Here is a 22,867-nt window from a genome sequence, read left to right as displayed (position 1 = left end):
TGGAGTGTTTATGAGTTACTTGAGTACTTTGGAGTCGTACTGGAGTGTATATAAGTTACTTGAGTACTTTGGACTCGTACTGGAGTCTTTATAAGTTACTTGAGTACTTTGGACTCGTACTGGAGTGTTTATAAGTTACTTGAGTACTTTGGACTCGTACTGGAGTGTATATAAGTTACTTGAGTACTTTGGACTCGTACTGGAGTGTATATAAGTTACTTGAGTACTTTGGACTCGTGCTGGAGTGTTTATAAGTTACTTGAGTACTTTGGACTCGTACTGGAGTGTATATAAGTTACTTGAGTACTTTGGACTCGTACTGGAGTGTATATAAGTTACTTGAGTACTTTGGACTCGTACTGGAGTGTATATAAGTTACTTGAGTACTTTGGACTTGTACTGGAGTGTATATAAGTTACTTGAGTACTTTGGACTCGTACTGGAGTGTATATAAGTTACTTGAGTACTTTGGACTCGTAGTGGAGTGTTTATAAGTTACTTGAGTACTTTGGACTCGTACTGGAGTGTATATAAGTTACTTGAGTACTTTGGACTCGTACTGGAGTGTATATAAGTTACTTGAGTACTTTGGACTCGTGCTGGAGTGTTTATAAGTTACTTGAGTACTTTGGACTCGTACTGGAGTGTATATAAGTTACTTGAGTACTTTGGACTCGTACTGGAGTGTATATAAGTTACTTGAGTACTTTGGACTCGTACTGGAGTGTATATAAGTTACTTGAGTACTTTGGACTCGTACTGGAGTGTATATAAGTTACTTGAGTACTTTGGACTCGTGCTGGAGTGTTTATAAGTTACTTGAGTACTTTGGACTCGTACTGGAGTGTATATAAGTTACTTGAGTACTTTGGACTCGTACTGGAGTGTATATAAGTTACTTGAGTACTTTGGACTCGTACTGGAGTGTTTATAAGTTACTTGAGTACTTTGGACTCGTACTGGAGTGTTTATAAGTTACTTGAGTACTTTGGAGTCGTACTGGAGTGTTTATAAGTTACTTGAGTACTTTGGACTCGTACTGGAGTGTTTATGAGTTACTTGAGTACTTTGGAGTCGTACTGGAGTGTATATAAGTTACTTGAGTACTTTGGACTCGTACTGGAGTCTTTATAAGTTACTTGAGTACTTTGGACTCGTACTGGAGTGTATATAAGTTACTTGAGTACTTTGGACTCGTACTGGAGTGTTTATAAGTTACTTGAGTACTTTGGACTCGTGCTGGAGTGTTTATAAGTTACTTGAGTACTTTGGACTCGTACTGGAGTGTATATAAGTTACTTGAGTACTTTGGACTCGTACTGGAGTGTATATAAGTTACTTGAGTACTTTGGACTCGTGCTGGAGTGTTTATAAGTTACTTGAGTACTTTGGACTCGTACTGGAGTGTATATAAGTTACTTGAGTACTTTGGACTCGTACTGGAGTGTATATAAGTTACTTGAGTACTTTGGACTCGTACTGGAGTGTATATAAGTTACTTGAGTACTTTGGACTCGTACTGGAGTGTATATAAGTTACTTGAGTACTTTGGACTCGTACTGGAGTGTATATAAGTTACTTGAGTACTTTGGACTCGTAGTGGAGTGTTTATAAGTTACTTGAGTACTTTGGACTCGTACTGGAGTGTATATAAGTTACTTTAGTACTTTGGACTCGTACTGGAGTGTATATAAGTTACTTGAGTACTTTGGACTCGTAGTGGAGTGTTTATAAGTTACTTGAGTACTTTGGACTCGTGCTGGAGTGTTTATAAGTTACTTGAGTACTTTGGAGTCGTACTGGAGTGTATATAAGTTACTTGAGTACTTTGGACTCGTACTGGAGTGTATATAAGTTACTTGAGTACTTTGGACTCGTACTGGAGTGTTTATAAGTTACTTGAGTACTTTGGACTCGTACTGGAGTGTTTATAAGTTACTTGAGTACTTTGGACTCGTACTGGAGTGTTTATAAGTTACTTGAGTACTTTGGAGTCGTACTGGAGTGTTTATAAGTTACTTGAGTACTTTGGACTCGTACTGGAGTGTTTATGAGTTACTTGAGTACTTTGGAGTCGTACTGGAGTGTATATAAGTTACTTGAGTACTTTGGACTCGTACTGGAGTCTTTATAAGTTACTTGAGTACTTTGGACTCGTACTGGAGTGTATATAAGTTACTTGAGTACTTTGGACTCGTACTGGAGTGTTTATAAGTTACTTGAGTACTTTGGACTCGTGCTGGAGTGTTTATAAGTTACTTGAGTACTTTGGACTCGTACTGGAGTGTATATAAGTTACTTGAGTACTTTGGACTCGTACTGGAGTGTATATAAGTTACTTGAGTACTTTGGACTCGTGCTGGAGTGTTTATAAGTTACTTGAGTACTTTGGACTCGTACTGGAGTGTATATAAGTTACTTGAGTACTTTGGACTCGTACTGGAGTGTATATAAGTTACTTGAGTACTTTGGACTCGTACTGGAGTGTATATAAGTTACTTGAGTACTTTGGACTCGTACTGGAGTGTATATAAGTTACTTGAGTACTTTGGACTCGTACTGGAGTGTATATAAGTTACTTGAGTACTTTGGACTCGTAGTGGAGTGTTTATAAGTTACTTGAGTACTTTGGACTCGTACTGGAGTGTATATAAGTTACTTTAGTACTTTGGACTCGTACTGGAGTGTATATAAGTTACTTGAGTACTTTGGACTCGTAGTGGAGTGTTTATAAGTTACTTGAGTACTTTGGACTCGTACTGGAGTGTTTATAAGTTACTTGAGTACTTTGGAGTCGTACTGGAGTGTTTATAAGTTACTTGAGTACTTTGGACAGCAGCACGCTGACACAGGACAGCTGATTTCAGTCAGAAATGTATTAAATTAATCACAATTTACATAGAACACTGAAAGTCCGCCAGTGCCGCATGAAGAACATCTGCTCTCAGTCCTCAGCGCTCGGACGGCAACACCAAGACAAAGCACACGCCGACATGAACATTATTATTATTATTAATATTATTAGGAGAGAGCTGCTGAACTCCATCCAATAAATACAAAATAAAGTTAATATTAATAATATTGTGTTGTGAAGACATCCATTCTTCAGACACAGGACGGCCAATCAGGTGAGAGATTAGAAGGGGCGGGGCTCCATCTCCGGAGTCGTCCATTTTGTTGCATAACCATCGATTTGATCCGACAGGGCGATAGAAGCAGAAGACACAACTTTGCAGGGACGGAATGTTGGCTGAAGGAGGGGGCCTAGACCACGGTCAGGGTCTCGGTGGCGCGCTCCAGCAGCACGCCGGCCTCCTGCATGTGGTACCTGAGGAGGACAGCAGGGTGACGTGGTGTTCACCCGCCGGCGAGCGCACGCACTCACCAGTCGGCGGCGGTGACGGCGTAGTAGACGTGCGGGGGGGCCAGGCCGCAGGTGCCCATGTCGGGGAAGAGGAGCCAGTCGCTGACACTGAGCTCCGGCAGCAAGCAGTGCTCTACCACCTGGTCCAGCTGGTCCAGTGAGGGACCCCACAGGCTGCTGGGGAACAAGGCCTCCTCGCCGCACAACTTGTGCTGCAAGGGTTGCAAAAACAACACACTCCCGTCTTTCAGTTCACACATGAACATGCAGAATAGTCTCAATAGAATTCATCACCAGCAGGGGGCGACGTCGGCACTAATACCCAAGTCTAGGCTGTAAAGCACAACATCACTTTTGCTCATCACAGTTGTGATGGTTTCGCCGCTCATCACAAAGTGAAGTGAAGTGTATCATGTTTATATAGCGCTTTTCTCTAGTGACTCAAAGCGCTTTACATAGTGACACCCAATATCTAAGTTACATTTAAAGCAGTGTGGGTGGCACTGGGAGCAGGTGGGTAAAGTGTCTTGCCCAAGGACACAACGGCAGTGACTAGGGATCGAACCTGCAACCCTCAAGTTGCTGTCATAGCCACTCTACCAACTGAAAGAAATCCTAGTAGCTGCTGACCAATCAAGCATCAAGATGATCAAGATGTGAATCTGCAGAGCCGAGTTAGAAATGTTGAAAGTCTTGCGGCGAGCCAGCAGATCAGTTTTTTAAAGATTACTTTTCACAACTAAGAGTCACTTAAAACTAAACACTTTTTGTTGCAAATGGCGACACTTGGCATATAAAACATACAAACCCCGTTTCCATATGAGCTGGGAAATGGTGTTAGATGTAAATATAAACAGAATACAATGATTTGCAAATCCTTTTCAAGCCATATTCAGTTGAATATGCTACAAAGACAACATATTTGATGTTCAAACTCATAAACTTCATTTTGCTTTGCAAATAATTCATTTAGAATTTCATGGCTGCAACACGTGCCAAAGTAGTTGGGAAAGGGCATGTTCACCACTGTGTTACATCACCTTTTTTTTAACAACACTCAATAAAGGTTTGGGAACTGAGGAAACTACTTGTTGAAGCTTTGAAAGTGGAATTCTTCCCCATTCTTGTTTTATGTAGAGCTTCAGTCCTTCAACAGTCCGGGGTCTCCGCTGTCCTATTTCACACTTCATAATGCGCCACACATTTTCCATGGGAGACAGGTCTGGACTGCAGGCGGGCCAGGAAAGTACTCGCACTCTTTTTTTTACAAAGCCACGCTGTTGTAACATGTGGCTTGGCATTGTCTTGCTGAAATAAGCAGGGGCGTCCATGAAAAAGACGGCGCTTAGTTGCTCCAAAACCTGTATGTACCTTTCAGCATTAATGGTGCCTTCACAGATGTGTAAGTTACCGATGCCTTGGGCACTAATGCACCCCCATACCATCACACATGCTGGCTTTTACACTTTGTGTCGATAACAGTCTGGATGGTTCGCTTCCCCTTTGGTCCAGATGACACGACATCAAATATTTCCAAAAACACTTTGAAATGTGGACTCGTCAGACCACAGAACACTTTTCCACTTTGCATCAGTCCATCTTAGATGATCTCGGGCCCACAGAAGCCGGCAGCGTTTCTGGATGTTGTTGATAAATGGCTTTTGTTTTGCATAGTAGAGCTTTAACTTGCACTTACAGATGTAGCGACCAACTGTACTTAGTGACAGTGGTTTTCTGAAGTGTTCCTGAGCCCATGTGGTGATATCCTTTAGAGATTGATGTCGGTTTTTGATACAGTGCCGTCTGAGGGATGGACGGTCACGGTCATTCAATGTTGGTTTCCGGCCATGCCGCTTACGTGGAGTGATTTCTCCAGATTCTCTGAACCTTTTGATGATATTATGGAGCGTAGATGTTGAAATCCCTAAATTTCTTGCAATGTCACTTTGAGAAAGGTTGTTCTTAAACTGTTTGACTATTTGCTCACGCAGTTGTGGACAAAGGGGTGTACCTCGCCCCATCCTTTTTGGGAAGCTGTTTTTATAGCCAATCATGGCACCCACCTGTTCCCAATTAGCCTGCACACCTGTGGGATGTTCCAAATAAGTGTTTGATGAGCATTCCTCAACTTTATCAGTATTTATTGCCACCTTTCCCAACTTCTTTGTCACGTGTTGCTGGCATCAAATTCTAAAGTTAATGATTATTTGCAACAAAAGTAAAGTTTATGAGTTTGAACATCAAATATGTTGTCTTTGTAGCATATTCAACTGAATATGGCTTGAAAAGGATTTGCAAATCATTGTATTCTGTTTATATTTACATCTAACACCATTTCCCAACTCCTATGGAAACAGGGTTTGTATTGTGAATGAGTGAAAAGAGGGCTCACTGCGTTCAAAAAAGGATGTGTGACATCATGGGGTCAATAAAAGTCCAGAAAGGCGGTGAAACATACTTTGTGCACCGACGGGGCGGAGATGGCGTTCCCCAGGAGCTTGACGGCGAAGGGACCGTAGACGCCCTCGCTCATGTGGTACAGGAACTCCTTCTGCTCGCCTGTTTGTGCACGTGAGGTCAGAGGTCAGAGGTCAGGACCGGGCGGTGATGACGCAACACGTGACCCACCTGGAGCCGCCTCCTTGGCGATCACGTTGACCGCCAGGCTGAAGGCAGACGCCACGTAGAAGCTGGCGGGCTGGGCCAGCACGTGCACGCCGGACTGCGCGGGGAAGTAGGCGTCCAGCAGCGGGCTGACGTCGGACTCCACCTGTTGTCACGACAACGACACGTCAACACGCCTGATCTCTGGGGCAAAGTCCCGCCCGGCTGAGACCTGTTGGAGCTGGAAGTCGGCGCCGCCAATGTCCAGGATGTTCATGTGGAAGCCCAGCTCCTCCTGCAAGACAACGCCGGTCAGAGGGGGGAGGGGCCTAAGGCAAGACGGCGGCCGCTCACCCCCATGTCGAACACGCAGCGGGCGTCCAGCAGCGCGTGGCGGTAGGCTTCCTGCTGGTCCTGGCAGGTGGTGGGCACGTGGAAGGCCACGCCCACCACCTGGACGCCCAGCTCCTTGGCGGCCTCCAGCAGGTGGCGGCAGCTCTTCAGGGACGCCCCGAACGCCACGCTGGTCTCGGCCGCGTGGGCGTCCGTGGTCAACTGCAGCAGCAACCTGGGCGACAACATCACCTGTGTCATGTGGCCCCGCCCCTTTGTGCTGCAAAATGCTCTTCTCAAAAGACCTTAAGTATGTACATGAAGAATATCATCCATCCATCCATTTTCTACCGCTTATTCCCTTTCGGGGTCGCGGGGGGCGCTGGCGCCTATCTCAGCTACAATCGGGCGGAAGGCGGGGTACACCCTGGACAAGTCGCCACCTCATCGCAGGGCCAACACAGATAAACAGACAACATTCACACTCACATTCACACACTAGGGCCAATTTTAGTGTTGCCAATCAACTTATCCCCAGGTGCATGTCTTTTGAAGTGGGAGGAAGCCGGAGTACCCGGAGGGAACCCACGCATTCACGGGGAGAACATGCAAACTCCACACAGAAAGATCCCGAGCCTGGATTTGAACCCAGGACTGCAGGACCTTCGTATTGTGAGGCAGACGCACTAACCCCTCTGCCACCGTGAAGCCTGTTTCAGCACAAGAATATCAAACGTTGAAAAAAAGCCACTGTTTTGTCCCTACGCTTTGAACCCTGCAGCTCATAAAACAGTGCGGCAAATTTATGGATTTTTCTTCGCCGACGTCCATGAAGTAAATCAAACGGTTTTCTTGAACCCGATGCAAAGACACTGAAAAGGTGTGCTATTGGTCATGCTATGGCGCCATCTATTGGACAAGTTAGCTCACTGCAGGTGCTGCTGGGTGACCAGCCGCTTAAAGCTTTGAACCGGAAGTACAAGTGCCGTTTCGTTTTCTAGCCATCCATAGCGTTCCTACCCGTATGGATTCTTCATTCATCACTCCGAGCAACTTTTGTCAGTTTTGCAATATAACTAAAACTATTCTTACTTACTAAATCGTCCCATGTGTGATGTTTGTAGGAGTGTTTTCATGCATATTTGTACGGGCCATCGTGATGTCATCAAGCTAGCGTCGTTAGCATTAGCTAACATGCTTACAAGTGTCTGTGTTAGTATTATTAACTTACATTCTTTTTGCATTCTTTTCACGTTCACAAATGATTCAGTAAGTTCAGCAAAAGGTCAGCGTGGAGTTATTGCGTCTGTTTAGCTGATTGGAGAGCTAGCTTGCGCAGCTAGTGAGTCCGTGAGCATGACTGACGTTTTGTTTGATCAGCCGTTTTACTGCCCTGCTACAGGCGCCGTATGTAAATAAACATTTATACAATATTTGTGTAAATAACTCATTTCACAACATATATATCTGCTGCTTATAGTCCGATGCCGTTAATATATTTATTTCTTCTCAAATTTAGTGGGTGCGGCTTATATACTGGTGCGCTTTTAAGTCAGGAAAATATGGAAATCTCCTACCAAATGGGGGGGAAAAACATGTTATTTTGTAGACTAACAGATGCTTCGTTTGGAAACAATTTAGGTATGTAAAAACATTTATACAAGATTTGTGTAAATAACCCATTTTACAACGCTGCTTATAGTCCAGTGCGGCTAATATATGGAAATATATTTATTTCTTCTCAAATTTAGTGGGTGCAGCTTATATACTGGTGGAAAATAGTCTGGAAAATTTGGTAATATTCTACCAAATGGGTGAAAAAAAACATGTTATTTTGTAGACTAACAGATTCTTCATTTGGAAAGAATTAAGGTATGTAAATAAACATTTACACAATATTTGTGTAAATACCTCAATTCACAACATATATATGTGCTGCTTAGGCTAATATACTAATATATGGACATATATGTATTCCTTCTAAAGTTTAGTGGGTGCGGCTTATATACTGGTGCGCTTTTTAGTCTGGAAAATAGGGTAATATTCTACCAAATGGAAGAAAAAACATTTTATTTTATAGATTAACAGATGTTTCATTTGGAAACAATTAAAGTATGTTAATAAACATTTATACAATATTTGTGTAAATAACTCATTTCACAACGCTGCTTAAAGTCCGGTGTGGCAAATATATATAAATATATTTATTTCTTCTGAAATTTAGTGGGTGCGGCTTATATACCGGTGGAAAATAGTCTGGAAAATATGGTAATATTCTACCAAATGGGGGAAAAAAACATGTTATTTTGTAGACTAACAGATGCTTCATTTGGAAACAATTAAGGTATTTAAATAAACATTTACACAATATTTGTGTAAATACCTCAATTCACAAAGTATATATCTGCTGCTTGTAGTCTGGAGTGGCTAATATATTTATTTCTTCCAAAATTTAGTGGGTGCGGCTTATATACTGGTGCGCTTTTTAATTAGGAAAATATGGAAATCTTCTACCAAATGGAAGAAAAACATGTTATTTTGTAGACGAACAGATTCTTCGTTTGGAAACAATTAAGGTATGTAAATAAACATTTATACAATATTTGTGTAAATAACCCATTTTACAACACTGCTTATAGTCCAGTGTGGCTAATATATGGAAATATATTTATTTCTTCTCAAATTTAGTGGGTGTGGCTTATATACTGGTGCGCTTTTTAGTCAGGAAAATATGGAAATCTTCTACCAAATGGGTGAAAAAAAACATGTTATTTTGTAGACTAACAGATTCTTCATTTGGAAAGAATTAAGGTATGTAAATAAACCTTTACACAATATTTGTGTAAATACCTCAATTCACAAAGTATAAATATGCCTTTTGTAGTCCGATGCGGTTAATATATTTATTTCTTCTCAAATTTAGTGGGTGTGGCTTATATACTGGTGCGCTTTTTAATTAGGAAAATATGGAAATCTTCTACCAAATGGAAGAAAAACATGTTATTTTGTAGACTAACAGATGCTTCGTTTGGAAACAATTTAGGTATGTAAATAAAACATTTATACAATATTTGTGTAAATAACCCATTTTACAACGCTGCTTATAGTCCAGTGCGGCTAATATATGGAAATATATTTATTTCTTATCAAACTTAGTGGGTATACTAGTGGAAAATAGTCTTGCAAATATGGTAATATTCTACCAAATGGGTGAAAAAAAAAACATGTTATTTTGTAGACTAACAGATGCTTCATTTGGAAACAATTACGGTATGTAAATAAACATTTATACAATATTTGTGTAAATAACTCAATTCACAAAGTATATATCTGCTGCTTATAGTCCGGTGCAGCTAATATACTAATATGTGGACATATATTTATTCCTTCTAAAATTTAGTGGGTGCGGCTTATATACTGGTGCGCTTTTTAGACTGGAAAATATGGTAATATTCTACCAAATGGAAGAAAAAACATGTTATTTTATAGACTAACAGATGCTTCATTTGGAAAGAATTAAGGTATGTAAATAAACATTTACACAATATTTGTGTAAATACCTCAATTCACAAAGTATATATCTGCTGCTTGTAGTCTGGAGTGGCTAATATATGGGAAAAACATTTTTTGGGGGGTAAAATTGAGTTGTTTCGGCTTATATACTGGTGTGCTTTGTAGTCTGGAAAATACAGTAATCTTCCACCAAATTGGGGGGAGGACATGTCATTTTGTAGACTAACAGATACTACATTGCTTCATTTGGATACAATGAAGGTATGTAAATAAACATTTACAGAATATTTTTGTGTAAATAACTCATTAAAAAACGTACATATCTGTGATTTATAGTCCGATGGGGCTAATCTATGGAAATATATTTATTTCTTGTAAAATTTAGTGGGTCCGGTGGAAAACAGTCTGGAAAATATGGTAATATTCTACCAAATGGGGGGAAAAACATGTTATTTTGTAGACTAACAGATGCTTCATTTGGAACAATTAAGGTATGTAATAAATCAGTTATTCCACAAGGTATATACTTGTAACTTATAGTCCGGTGTGACTATTATAAGGTGAATATTTGGTGTCTGAAATTGAGTGGGTGCATCTCATAGAAATAAACCCTAAAATGTTAATTAAAAAAAACTGTAACAGCACTGATTGGGGCCAGTTTGATGAGGTCTGGACAGGGTGGGGGCGGGGCCAACTTGACGCGGGTGACTTACTTGGCGTGCGGGTGGACACGGGAAATCTTGGACAGCTCGGCCTGGTTCTCGCACACCAGAAGCTGGACGTGGTTCCGGGCGGCGCTCTTGATGAGCGCCAGCTGCTTGCAGACGCCCGCCAGCATGATGTGGTCGGGCGAGGCGCCGTGCTCCAGCGCCAGCTTGACCTCCGCCTAGTCCCACACAAACCAGTCAGTGAGCCGTCGGAGGCGGGGCAGCGGTGGCTCACCTTGCTGGCGCAGACGAAGCCCAGGCCCAGGGAGACCAGCACCTCCAAGACCGCCGGGCTGCGGTTGCACTTGAGCGGGAAGTAAGGCTGCAGCCGCGGCACGGCGCTCTGCCAGCGGGCGTGTTGGCGCATCACAGCGCCCAGGTCGGCCACCATGAAGGCGCTCTTCTCCACCTGCAAGGCGCTCATGTTGTTATCTGGACCAGCGTGCCCCGTGAAGGTGCGTGTGCCCACCAGTGCCCGCTCCTCCAGGACATCTCGCAGGGTGGCGCCGCCCTCCAAGACTTCCACGCTGTAGCCGGCGACTCCTTTCATCCTAACCGTATTCCAGAGAGCCAAAAATCATAAAGAACGGGTGACGAGCGAGCCGAGGGGGGTCCTGGGGTTATGCAACAAACTGGGAGAGAAGAGCGCCGGTTAAATGAGGGGGGCGTGGCCTCCTGCGGTGCGGCGTGCGGGACTCACATGGACAAGTCAGGGGTGGGACCGGTCCCGCTATCAGCTAGGATCCCAAGGCGGCTCAGCGTTGAAGTCGAAGTGCTCCCGGTAGAGAGCCGCCCCTAGGCCCTCTGGGTAGCGCTCATACACCTGTGCAGAGACGGGGGAGCCCTGCGCGCGCACACACACCAAGTATTTAACATCGCATTCCTCGTGGCAATGTCAGAAATTCCCATGTCAGTAATATGTATTAACATAGCTTAGCATTAGCGCTTTAAATGAAAATGATGCATAACTGCACTTTGATCAACTCAACACAGCTCACTAGCTTGAATGCTAACATGAAAACAAGAGACATTAACATCTTTCCCCACTAAGAAAGGACATATTTTAAAGTTATAAACAGTCTGCTGTGTAATTGTGTACATTAGACCTACAAGCCCTCGTATACACTCAGGGTGCGTTCAAGGACCGTCGGACAGGGTACGACGCCCACCGCAAATAAGAAATAATAATCATAGATTTCATTTGTCACGCTAAAATTAGGGCTGTAAAAAGATTTTTTTTAAAATTTGAAATAAATAACTGACATGCATAATTAAAGGAGCCCAACATGTGTTCACATATATGCACAACCTTTGCTAACATTGCTTTTGTCTGAAGTTCTTAACAGTGATGGATTATTTTGTAGCAGTTGGAGTCTCCTCAGCCATTCTTGCACAGACCTCATCAAAAAAAGGGGGTTGGCTCAAAATATGTTGCAGGATTCATGCCAGTTCAAGTCAAAATAGCAATGATTGGCACACACAAAATTATTCCCTGCATTTGACCCATCACCCTTGATCCCCCCCGGGAGGTGAGGGGAGCAGTGAGCAGCAGTGGTGGTGATTTAACCCCCAATTCCAAGCCTTGATGCTGAGTGCAGAGCAGGGAGGTCATGGCTCCCATTTTATAGTCTTTGGTATGACTCTGCCGGGGTTTCAACTCACAACATACCCACCTCAGGGCGGACACTCTGTTCGCATGATTGATGCAATATTTTTTGTGATTAATCACGAGTTAAAGCCTGAAACAATATTTAGAACCATTAAAACATCAAATACTAAGACCCAAACAACAACAGGCAGCACAGAAAATAGTAGCTTTTGTAACAGTGTCTATTTATTTTAAAACGGTTACAAGCTTTAAGTGTGTAAGTACTTTTTGAGAACATACCACAATAATAATAATAATAATTGATCAGTAAAAAAATGTCTGTCGGAGTGTTTTCATGCATATTTGTACATGCTGTCACTAACATATGGAAATATATTTATTCCTTCTAAAAAATGCTGTGGGTGCAACTTATATACTGGTGTGTTTTTTGTCTGGAAAATATGGTGATCTTCCACCAAATGGGGAGTGGACATGTTATTTTGTAGACTAACAGATACTACATTGCTTCATTTGGAAACTATTAATTAAGGTACGTAAATATGATCATGGCTTCTGTTTTGTTTGATCAGCCGTTTTACTGCCGTGTTACAGGCACCGTTTGGAAACAATTAAGGTATGTAAATAAACATTTATAAAATATTTGTGTACATAACTAATGTTACTACGTTTATATCGCTGACGTATAGCCGAGTGTGGCTAATATATGGAAATATATTCATTCCTTCTAAAATGTTGTTGGTGCAACTTATACACTGGTGCATTTTTTAATCTGGAAAATATGGTGATCTTCCACCAAATAGGACAGGACATGTTATTTTGTAGACTAACAGATACTACATTGCTTCATTTGGAAACAATTAATGAAGGTATGTAAATATGATCATGACTTCTGTTTTGTTTGATCAGCCGTTTTACTGCCATGTTACAGGCACCGTTGGGAAACAATTAAGGCATGTACACAAACATTAATAAAATATTTGTGTAAATAACTAATTTCACTACGTTTATATCGCTGACGTTTAGCCAAGTGTGGCTAATATATGGAAATATATTAATTCCTTCTAAAATTTTGTGGGTGCAATTTATATACTGGTGCATTTTTTAATCTGGAAAATATGGTGATCTTCCACCAAATGGGCCGGGACATGTTATTTTGTAGACTAACAGATACTACATTGCTTCATGTGGAAACAATTAACTAAGGTATGTAAATATGATCATGACTTCTGTTTTGTTTGATCAGCCGTTTTACTGCCGTGTTACAGGCACAGTTTGGAAACAATTAAGGCATGTAAATAAACATGTATAAAATATTTGTGTAAATAACTAATTTCACTACGTTTATATCGCTGACATATAGCCGAGTGTGGCTAATATATGGAAATATATTTATTCCTTCCAAAATGTTGTGGGTGCGGCTTATATACTTGTGCATTTTTTAATCTGGAAAATATGGTGATCTTCCACCAAATGGGACGGGACATGTTATTTTGTAGACTAACAGATACTACATTGCTTCATGTGGAAACAATTAACTAAGGTATGTAAATATGATCATGACTTCTGTTTTGTTTGATCAGCCGTTTTACTGCCATGTTACAGGCACCGTTTGGAAACAATTAAGGCATGTAAATAAACATTAATAAAATATTTGTGTAAATAACTAATTTCACTACATTTATATCACTGACGTATAGTCGAGTGTGGCTAAAATATGGAAATATATTCATTCCTTCTAAAATTTTGTGGGTGCAATTTATATACTGGTGCATTTTTTAATCTGGAAAATATGGTGATCTTCCACCAAATGGGCCGGGACATGTTATTTTTTAGACTAACAGATACTACATTGCTTCATTTGGAAACTATTAAGGTTTGTAACTATGATCATGACTTCTGTTTTGTTTGATCAGCCGTTTTACTGCCGTGTTACAGGCACCGTTGGGAAACAATTAAGGCATGTAAATAAACATTTGTAAAATATTTGTGTAATTCTTCTAAAATTCTGTGGGTGCTGCTTATATACTGGTGCGTTTTTTTTTAATCCGGATAATATGGCGATCTTCCTACTCAGTGGCCTCGTGGTTAGAGTGTCCGCCTTAAGATTGGTAGGTTGTGAGTTTAAACCCCAGCTGAAAAATGGGAGCCATTACCTCCCTGCTTGGCACTCAGCATTAAGGGTTGAATTACATCATTAAATCACCAAAAGATGATTCCCAGGCGTGGCACCGCCGCTGCTCACTGCTCCCCTCACCTCCCAGGGGGTGAACAAGGGGATGGGTCGAATTCAGAGGACAAATTTTGCCACACCTAGTGTGTGTGTGACAATCATTGGTACTTTAACTAATCTTTCACCACACATGCCATTTTATAGACTAACAGATACTACATTGCGTCGTTTTGAAACAATTAATTAAGGTATGTAAGTATGACCATGACTTCTTTTTTGTTGGATCAGCCGTTTTACTACCTTTACAGATAAAAATTAAGGTATGTCACGATAACTATTTTATTGTTTTGGGTTGTGATTCTTATTCAAGTTAAACATTTTGCCAATAGTATATTTTATTTTAATTGTTTTATTTAAGCCAGATGAGGTGGTTTGGGCATCTGGTCAGAATGCCACGTCCAATGGGTAAGAGGCCACGGGGAAGACCCAGGACACGTTGTGAAGACTGGGATCCCCCGGGGAGGAACTGGACCAAGTGGCCGGGGAGAGGGAAGTCTGGGCTTCCCTGCTTAGGCTGCTGCCCCCGCGACCCAACCTCGGATAAGCGGAAGAAGAAGGATGGATGTTTTATTTAACTTGGATACTTGTTAACATTCCAATTACAATGTCAAAATATACACGTTTGTAGCATTATTATGTATTATCATTTTTATTGTCAATAATTTCTAGGTCACTATATCGTCCTGCAGAAGCTGATTTCCCACACAGTTTGTCCTAAACCTTGAAATGAACTTGCTCAGACGTCATTAATGCCCCAAGTGAAAGACAAAAACATGCTTTGTTTACTTCTGGCAGCAGGAGCACATCTGACACTTTAAAGGCCTACTGAAATGAGATGTTGTTATTTAAGCGGGGACAGCAGCTCCATTCTATGTGTCATACTTCATCATTTCACCATATTGACATATTTTTGCTGATAGGATTTAGTAGAGAACATCTACGATAAAGTTTGCAACTTTTGGTCACTAATAAAAAAGCCTTGCCTGTACCGGAAGTAGCAGACGATGTGGGCGTGACGTCACGGGTTGTGGAGCTCCTCACATCTGAACATTGTTTACAATCATGGCCACCAGCAGCTAGAGCGATTCGGACCGAGAAAGCAACAATTTCCCCATTAATTTGAGCGAGGATGAGGAAAGTGAAAGTGAAGGATTACAAAAAAAAAAAAAAAGACGAGGGCAGCGGGAGCGATTCAGATGTTATTAGACACATTTACTAGGATAATTCTGGAAAATCCCTTATCTGCTTATTGTGTTACTAGTCTTTTAGTGAGATTATATGGTCGTAACTGAAAGTCGGAGGGGTGTGGCCACGGGTGTGGTGACCGCCAGTGTCTCTGAGGGAACCCACGTTTCTCGACGAAGCAAGAATTTTTAATATTTTCCCCTCCTCCACGGTGTAAGCATCCGACGGTCGGGGGCGGCCAGTGGGAGGAGACAAGAGGAAGAACGACGCAAACTCTCCGCGCACGTCTACGGTAAGAGCCGACTTATTGCCACCATTTTCCCGCCAAAACCTGCCGGTTGACATGTGGTAGGGAACCATGTTCGCTCGACCGCTCTGTTCCATAGAAACGTTTCACCATCATCTTTCGGGAATGTAAACAAGGAAACACCGGCTGTGTTTGTGTTGCTAAAGGCGGCCGCAATACACCGCTTCCCACCTACATCTTTCTTCTTTGACGTCTCCATTATTAATTGAACAAATTGCAAAAGATTCAGCAACACAGATGTCCAGAACACAGGGGAATTATGCGATTATCCTGAAAGCCACTACTAGCGACCACGCAGTCTGATAGTTTATATATCAATGATGAAATATTAACATTGCAACACATGCCAATACGGCCGCTTTAGTTTACTAAATTGCAATTTTAAATTTCCCGCAGAGTTTCCTGTTGAAAACGTTGCGAAATGATGACGCGTGCGAGTGACGTCACCGGTTGTAGTGGACATTTTTTTCCAGCCTGATCCCAGCTAAAAGTAGTCTGCTTTAATCGCATAATTCCACAGTATTCTGGACATCTGTGTGGCTGAATCGTTTGCAATTTGTTCAATTAATAATGGAGACGTCAAAGAAGAAAGATGTAGGTGGGAAGCGGTGTATTGCGGCCGCCTTTAGCAACACAAACACAGTCGGTGTTTCCTTGTTTGTTGTGAAGCTTTACTATGGAACAGAGTGGTCAAGCGAACATGTTTCTCTACCGCATGTCCACCGGTGAGAAAATTGTGGTAATAAGTCACCTCTTACCGTAAACATGAGCGGAGCTTGTGTCGTTCCTCCTGCAGCTGTCAAAGAGGCAGCTACGACTTTCTTGGCTCCACCATGGCTTCCCTCAGAGACACTGGCGGTCACCACACCCCTCCGACTTTCATGTATGATAGATAGATAGTACTTTATTGATTCCTTCAGGAAAATTAAAAATGACTACATAATCTCACTAAAACACTAGTAAAACAATAAGCAGATAAGGGATTTTGCAGAATTATCCTGGTAAATGTGTCTATTTTTTTTTATTGAATTATATTTATATAGCGCTTTTTCTCTAGTGGCTCAAAGCGCTTTACAAAGTCAAACCCGATATCTAATTTTTACATTCAAACCAGTGTTGGTGGCACTGGGAGCAAGTGGGTAAAGTGTCTTGCCCAAGGACAACGGCAGTGACTAGGATGGCGGAAGCGGGGATCGAACCTGCAACCCTCAAATTGCTGGCACGGCCGCTCTACCAACCGAGCTATACTGCCGTCTAATAACATCTGAATCACTCCCACTGCCCCCGCCTTTTTTTTTTCTTCTAGATAGATAGATAGATTGTACTTTACTGATTCCTCCAGGAGAATTCCATCCATTTTCATCCATCCATTTTCTACCGCTTATTCCCTTTCGGGGTCGCGGGGGGCGCTGGCGCAATTCTTCAGGAAAATTAAAATTCCAGCAGCAGTGAACAGAGTTGAGATCAATTTAAATAAAAGTAAAAAGTAAATAATGGGGGTTTAAATGGAAACAAAATAGAGAAATATTACAATAGGAATAAAAACTAAAAAGCAACAATGGGAATAACAATATAACAGTAAAATAAGAATATAACAAGACAAAGTAGGCAGTAGTGACCATGTTATGAAAACGTATTGCACTGTTATTGTTTTGCATCCCCTGTCATCCTAGTACCCCTCGCCCCCCCGCCCCAGAGAGGAGTTGTACAGTCAGTTGTTCTAGTCCTTCACTCTCACTTTCCTCATCCACAAATCTTTCATCCTCGCTCATATTAATAGGGAAATCGTCACTTTCTCGGTCCGAATCGCTCTAGCTGATGGTGGCCATGATTGTAAACAATGTTCAGATGTGAGGAGCTCCACAACCCGTGACGTCACACGCACATCGTCTGCTACTTCCGGTACAGGCAAGGCTTTTTTATTAGTGACCAAAAGTTGTGAACTTTATCGTGGATGTTTTCTACTAAATCCTTTCAGCAAAAATATGGCAATATGGTGAAATGATGAAGTATGACACTTTAAATAAGAACATCTCATTTCAGTAGGCCTTAAACTTGCCCTTTGAGACACTAATGATTTAGGGCTATATAAATAATCATTGATTGACTACTGTGGGAATTATTTGAATAACGACGCTCCAAAGAGACGAGTGCGCATGCGCGCGGGCAGTGCCACAACTCGCCAAATGCGATCAGAATGCTGGATTGCGAAGGTGAAATAAAAACTGCAAAGGTGTGGTGACGTCACATCTGCGGCCATCGGGGGGGAAAGGAGTGGTGACGTCATAGACCCGCACACGTTATAAATAACCTCGGCAACGCTGGAATAAAACTACCCAATAGAACCAAGGCGCTCAACTCATGGGAGGAATAGTATTCCCACTCGATGAAGACATATTTACACATATATGTATATGTATATATATACATATAGAGAGACTGTCATGGAGTCATGGAGGCAGAAAGAACAGCCCGCCATGTTAACCCCCCCCCCCCCCCCCCACAACACACTTTGCTCCACTTACGTGAGATAACGGCCAGAATGTTTTGGAAAATCGTCTTCTCTTTTTCGGCGGAATTTTTAAAGAGTAGTGGTCCCAAGGCGGAAAGAAAGATCCAGGGCTGCTGTGGCCATTATCCGCCGGGCGGCTGCGGTCGGTGTCGGAGAAGATCTGAAGCTGAGGCCTCCGGGCCGGAAGTAGAAAAAAAGGTCAGCAACGTCTCGTGGGCGTGGTCTGCCCTCACTCGTCGGCCAATGAGGAGAGCTATCACGCTCCAAAGCCGGAAGTAGAAAATGTCAGCACCGGCTCGTAGGCGTGGTCTGCCCAGACTCGTCAGCCAATGAGGAGATGTAAAAAAACTCTCCAGGCCGGAAGTAGAAGAGGTCAGTCAGCCAATCGGCTGTCGGCATTAGCAGCTACGTACTTCCGCACTTGCACTGCGACGTAGTCTGATGTTTGCTTTTTCTAAATGGATTTATTTATTTATTTATTTATTTATTTATTTATTTATTTATTTATTTATTTATTTATTTATTTTATTTTATTTTATTTTATTTTATTTTACAAACCTTTATTTATACATTTTAACATTTACAAACAGTTGAGAAATAATAATCAAAGTAAGTACAAAAACACAAAAGCAGTACAAAACAGCGCCAGGGTTTTAAATTCCATCCATCCATCCATTTTCTACCGCTTTAGGGCCAATTTAGAGTTGCCAATCAACTTATCCCCAGGTGCATGTCTTTGGATTCAAAGTAACTTATATATTTAGACTTAGACTTCCTTTTTTATTGTCATTCAAATTTGAACTTTACAGTACAAATAACAACAACATTATGTTGCATTAGCTCTTGGTAGTGCAGGATAAAAAAAAGCAATAAATAAATAGATTACTGTACAGATAAATATATTGCATATTTGCATATGCATCCAGGTTTGAGGATGTATGTTATATTGTCTTTTTATTCCAGCGAGTTAATCCATTTTGGGTGGAGTTGAGGGGATGATTTAATTATGATGCGTTCAAGAGTATTACGGCCTGAGGGAAGAAGCTGTTACAGAACCTGGAGGTTCTGCTTCGGAGGCTGCGGAACCTCTTCCTAGAGTCCAGCAGTGAAAACAGTCCTTGTTGGGGATGTTAGGAGTCTTTGCAGATTTTCTGAGCCCTGGTCAGGCAGCGGCTTTTTTGCCATCTCCTGGATAGGAGGAAGAGGAGTCCTGATATCCTTTTCCGCCGTCCTCACCACTCTCCCGAGAGACTTCCAGTCTGAGGCATTGCAGGCTCCAGTCCAGACAGAGATGCTGTTGGTCAGCAGGCTCTCTATAGTGCCTCTGTAGAAAAAAAATAAAAATAAAAATATATATATAAAAGAAACAAAGTGCAAAGCCATAGGCTCACTCAATTTCAGTAAATGATTTAAATGTGGAACACAGCAGCATCGTTGTCACAGCTTTTTGCTTGTTTGAGGTAGACAGTGTTTTAATGAAGAGTTCTAATTCTTTTTCTAAAGGCACAAAAAACTGGTCGGGTATTGTGAAACTTCCATTGATGAATATAAAACTTAGCCAATAGTCTAATGATGTGGAAAGGTAAAATTCCTTTTCAATTTTTGTTTCCATACAGTGTAAATCCAAATATGACATCTTTAAAACAAAACACAAATGTTGTTCTCTGTCACTCAGCTTCATCAGCACGTCAAACATTTCAACTTTCTGACACTTATTCTTGGTTTTCTTTTTTCTTTATTTCTTTTTGGTTTGTTTTTGGATTTTATAAACCTGTATTTATGAATTGCAACATTTCCAAACAATTGAGAAATAATACTAATCAAATAAGTACAAAAACAGTACAAAAAAGCGCCGGGGGTTGTAAATTATTCTTAATTTCTTTTTTATTTTATTTTATTTTTTATTTTCATGTATTTATTTTATTTTATAAATCTTTATTTATAAATTGCAACATCTACAAACAATTGAGAAATAATAATCATCAAAAAACAGTACAAAACAGCGCCAGGGGGTTGTCAATTATTCTTCATTTAGTTTTGTTTATTAATTTATTTTTATTTATTGATTTTTTTTAAATGTTATAAACGGACAAGCGGTAGAAAATACAAAAACAGTACAAAACAGCACCAGGGGGTTGTAAATTATTCTTCATTTCCTTTTTATTTTTTATTTTTTATTTTTTATTTTATAAACTTTTATTTATAAATTGCAACATTTACAAACAAATTTGAGATAATACTAATCAAAAATAGTACAAAAACAGTACAAAACAGCGCCAGGGGTTGTATTTTATTCTTCATTTCTTTTTTCCTTTTTTAAAAATTTTTTATTTATAAATTTTAATTTTATAAACCGACAAGCGGTAGAAAATACAAAAACAGTACAAAACAGCGCCAGGAATTGTACCTTTTTTTCTTTTTTTTTCTTTCTTTCTTTATTTATTTGTTTATCTATTTATGTGATTTAATTTTATAAACGGACAAGCGGTAGAAAGTACAAAAACAGTACAAAACAGCACAAGCGGGTTGTAAATTATTCTTCATTTCCTTTTTTATTTTATTTTTTTATTATTATTTTTTTTTTTAATTTTCTAAACTTTTATTTATAAATTACAACATTTACAAACAATTGTGAAATAATACTCATCAAAATAAGAACAAAAACAGTACAAAACAGCGCCAGAGGTTGTAAATTATTCTTCATCTCTTTTTTCCTATTTTTTTTATTTTGTATTTATTTATTTTTTATTTTATAAACGGACAAGTGGTAGAAAGTACAAAAACAGTACAAAACAGTTTTTGTACTTGTAGAAGTACAAAAACAGTACAAAACAGCGCCAGACGGTTGTAAATTATCATTCATTTCTTTTTAATTTTTTAAATTTTTATTTGTTTATTTTTTTGTTTTGTTTTTGGAATTTTATAAACCTTTATTTATAAATTGCAACATTTACAAATAATTGAGAAATAATACTAATCAAATAAGTACAAAAACTGTACAAAACAGCGCCTGGGGTTGTTAATTATTCCTCTTTTTTTTGTATTTTTTATCATTATTTTTAATTTTATAAACAGACAAGTGGTAGAAAGTACAAAAAAAGTACAAAACAGCGCCAGGGGTTTGCAAATAATCACTCATTTCTTTTTCTTTTTTTTTCTTTTTCTTTGTTTTATTTTTTGAATTTTCTAAAACTTTATTTATAAATTGCAACATTTACAAACGATTGAGAAATAATAATCATCAAAATAAGAACAAAAACAGTACAAAACAGCACCAGAGGTTTTTCCTATTTTTTTTATTTTTTTATTTTTTATTTTATTTTATAAACGGACAAGTGGTAGAAAGTACAAAAACAGTACAAAACAGTTTTTGTACTTGTAGAAGTTCAAAAACAGTACAAAACAGCGCCAGATGGTTGTAAATTATCATTCATTTCTTTTTGATTTTTTAAATTTTTATTTGTTTATTTTTTTGTTTTGTTTTTGGAATTTTATAAACCTTTATTTATAAATTGCAACATTTACAAACAATTGAAAAATAATACTAAACAAATAAGTACAAAAACTGTACAAAACAGCGCCTGGCGTTGTTAATTATTCCTCTTCTTTTTTTTGTATTTTTTATTATTATTTTTAATTTTATAAACAGACAAGTGGTAGAAAGTACAAAACAGCGCCAGGGGTTTGCAAATAATCACTCATTTCTTTTTCTTTTTTTTTCTTTTTCTTTGTTTTATTTTATGAATTTTCTAAAACTTTATTTATAAATCGCAACATTTACAAACGTTTGAGAAACAATAATCATCAAAATAAGAACAAAAACAGTACAAAACAGCACCAGAGCTTTTTCCTATTTTTTTTATTTTTTATTTTTTTAATTTTATTTTATAAACGGACAAGTGGTAGAAAGTACAAAACATTACAAAACAGTACAAAAACAGTTTTTGTACTTATAGAAGTACAAAAACAGTACAAAACAGCACCAGATGGTTGTAAATTATCATTCATTTCTTTTTGATTTTTTAAATTTGTATTTGTTTATTTTTTTGTTTTACTTTATAAACCTTTATTTATAAATTGCAACATTTACAAACAATTGAAAAATAATACTAATCAAAATAAGTACAAAAACTGTACAAAACAGCGCCTGGGGTTGTTAATTATTCCTCTTTATTTTTTTTTTGTATTTTTTTTTTTAAATTTTATTATTATTTTTAATTTTATAAACAGACAAGCGGTAGAAAGTACAAAAAAAGTACAAAACAGCGCCAGGGGTTTGCAAATTATCACTCATTTCTTTTTCTTTTTTTTTCTTTTTTTTGTTTTATTTTTTTAACGTTCTAAAACTTTATTTATAAATTGCAATATTTACAAACGATTAAGAAATAATAATCATCAAAATAAGAACAAAAACAGTACAAAGCAGCGCCAGGGGGTTGTAAATGATTCTTCATTTTTTTTTGTTTTTAATTTTTTTTATAAATTTTTTTGTTTGTTTGTTTT

General features: G+C 39.3%; 1 protein-coding gene across 1 annotated transcript; it reads right to left on the bottom strand.

Annotated features, from left to right (window-relative positions):
• Positions 1-3,118: 3,118 nt before the first annotated feature.
• Positions 3,119-18,567, bottom strand: LOC133550703 (antizyme inhibitor 1-like). Its single transcript, XM_061896698.1, has 10 exons — positions 18,378-18,567; positions 11,222-11,365; positions 10,757-11,153; positions 10,528-10,700; positions 6,323-6,536; positions 6,201-6,263; positions 5,993-6,134; positions 5,823-5,923; positions 3,386-3,576; positions 3,119-3,328 (listed from the first exon to the last, which is right to left on the bottom strand). The coding sequence occupies exons 3-10, from the start codon at positions 11,069-11,071 to the stop codon at positions 3,265-3,267; spliced, it is 1,263 nt and encodes a 420-aa protein (XP_061752682.1). The 5' UTR covers positions 11,072-11,153; positions 11,222-11,365; positions 18,378-18,567; the 3' UTR covers positions 3,119-3,264.
• Between the last annotated feature and the right edge of the window lie 4,300 nt (positions 18,568-22,867).

The sequence above is a fragment of the Nerophis ophidion genome, linkage group LG04 (genome assembly GCF_033978795.1).
Source record: "Nerophis ophidion isolate RoL-2023_Sa linkage group LG04, RoL_Noph_v1.0, whole genome shotgun sequence".
In the NCBI taxonomy this organism is placed as follows: Eukaryota; Metazoa; Chordata; class Actinopteri; order Syngnathiformes; family Syngnathidae; genus Nerophis; species Nerophis ophidion.
This window is presented reverse-complemented; position numbering and strand designations above follow the sequence as displayed.

What these genes read in the sequence shown, in the direction of transcription:
- LOC133550703 (XM_061896698.1), bottom strand. Translation starts at nt 11,071, where the DNA reads ATGAAAGGAGTCGCCGGCTACAGCGTGGAAGTCTTGGAGGGCGGCGCC. An exon ending in GCTTCGTCTGCGCCAGCAAG is followed by an intron (nt 10,701 to 10,756) that starts GTGAGCCACCGC and finishes GTGTGGGACTAG; the next exon opens with GCGGAGGTCAAGCTGGCGCT. An exon ending in CCGACTTCCAGCTCCAACAG is followed by an intron (nt 6,135 to 6,200) that starts GTCTCAGCCGGG and finishes TCGTGACAACAG; the next exon opens with GTGGAGTCCGACGTCAGCCC.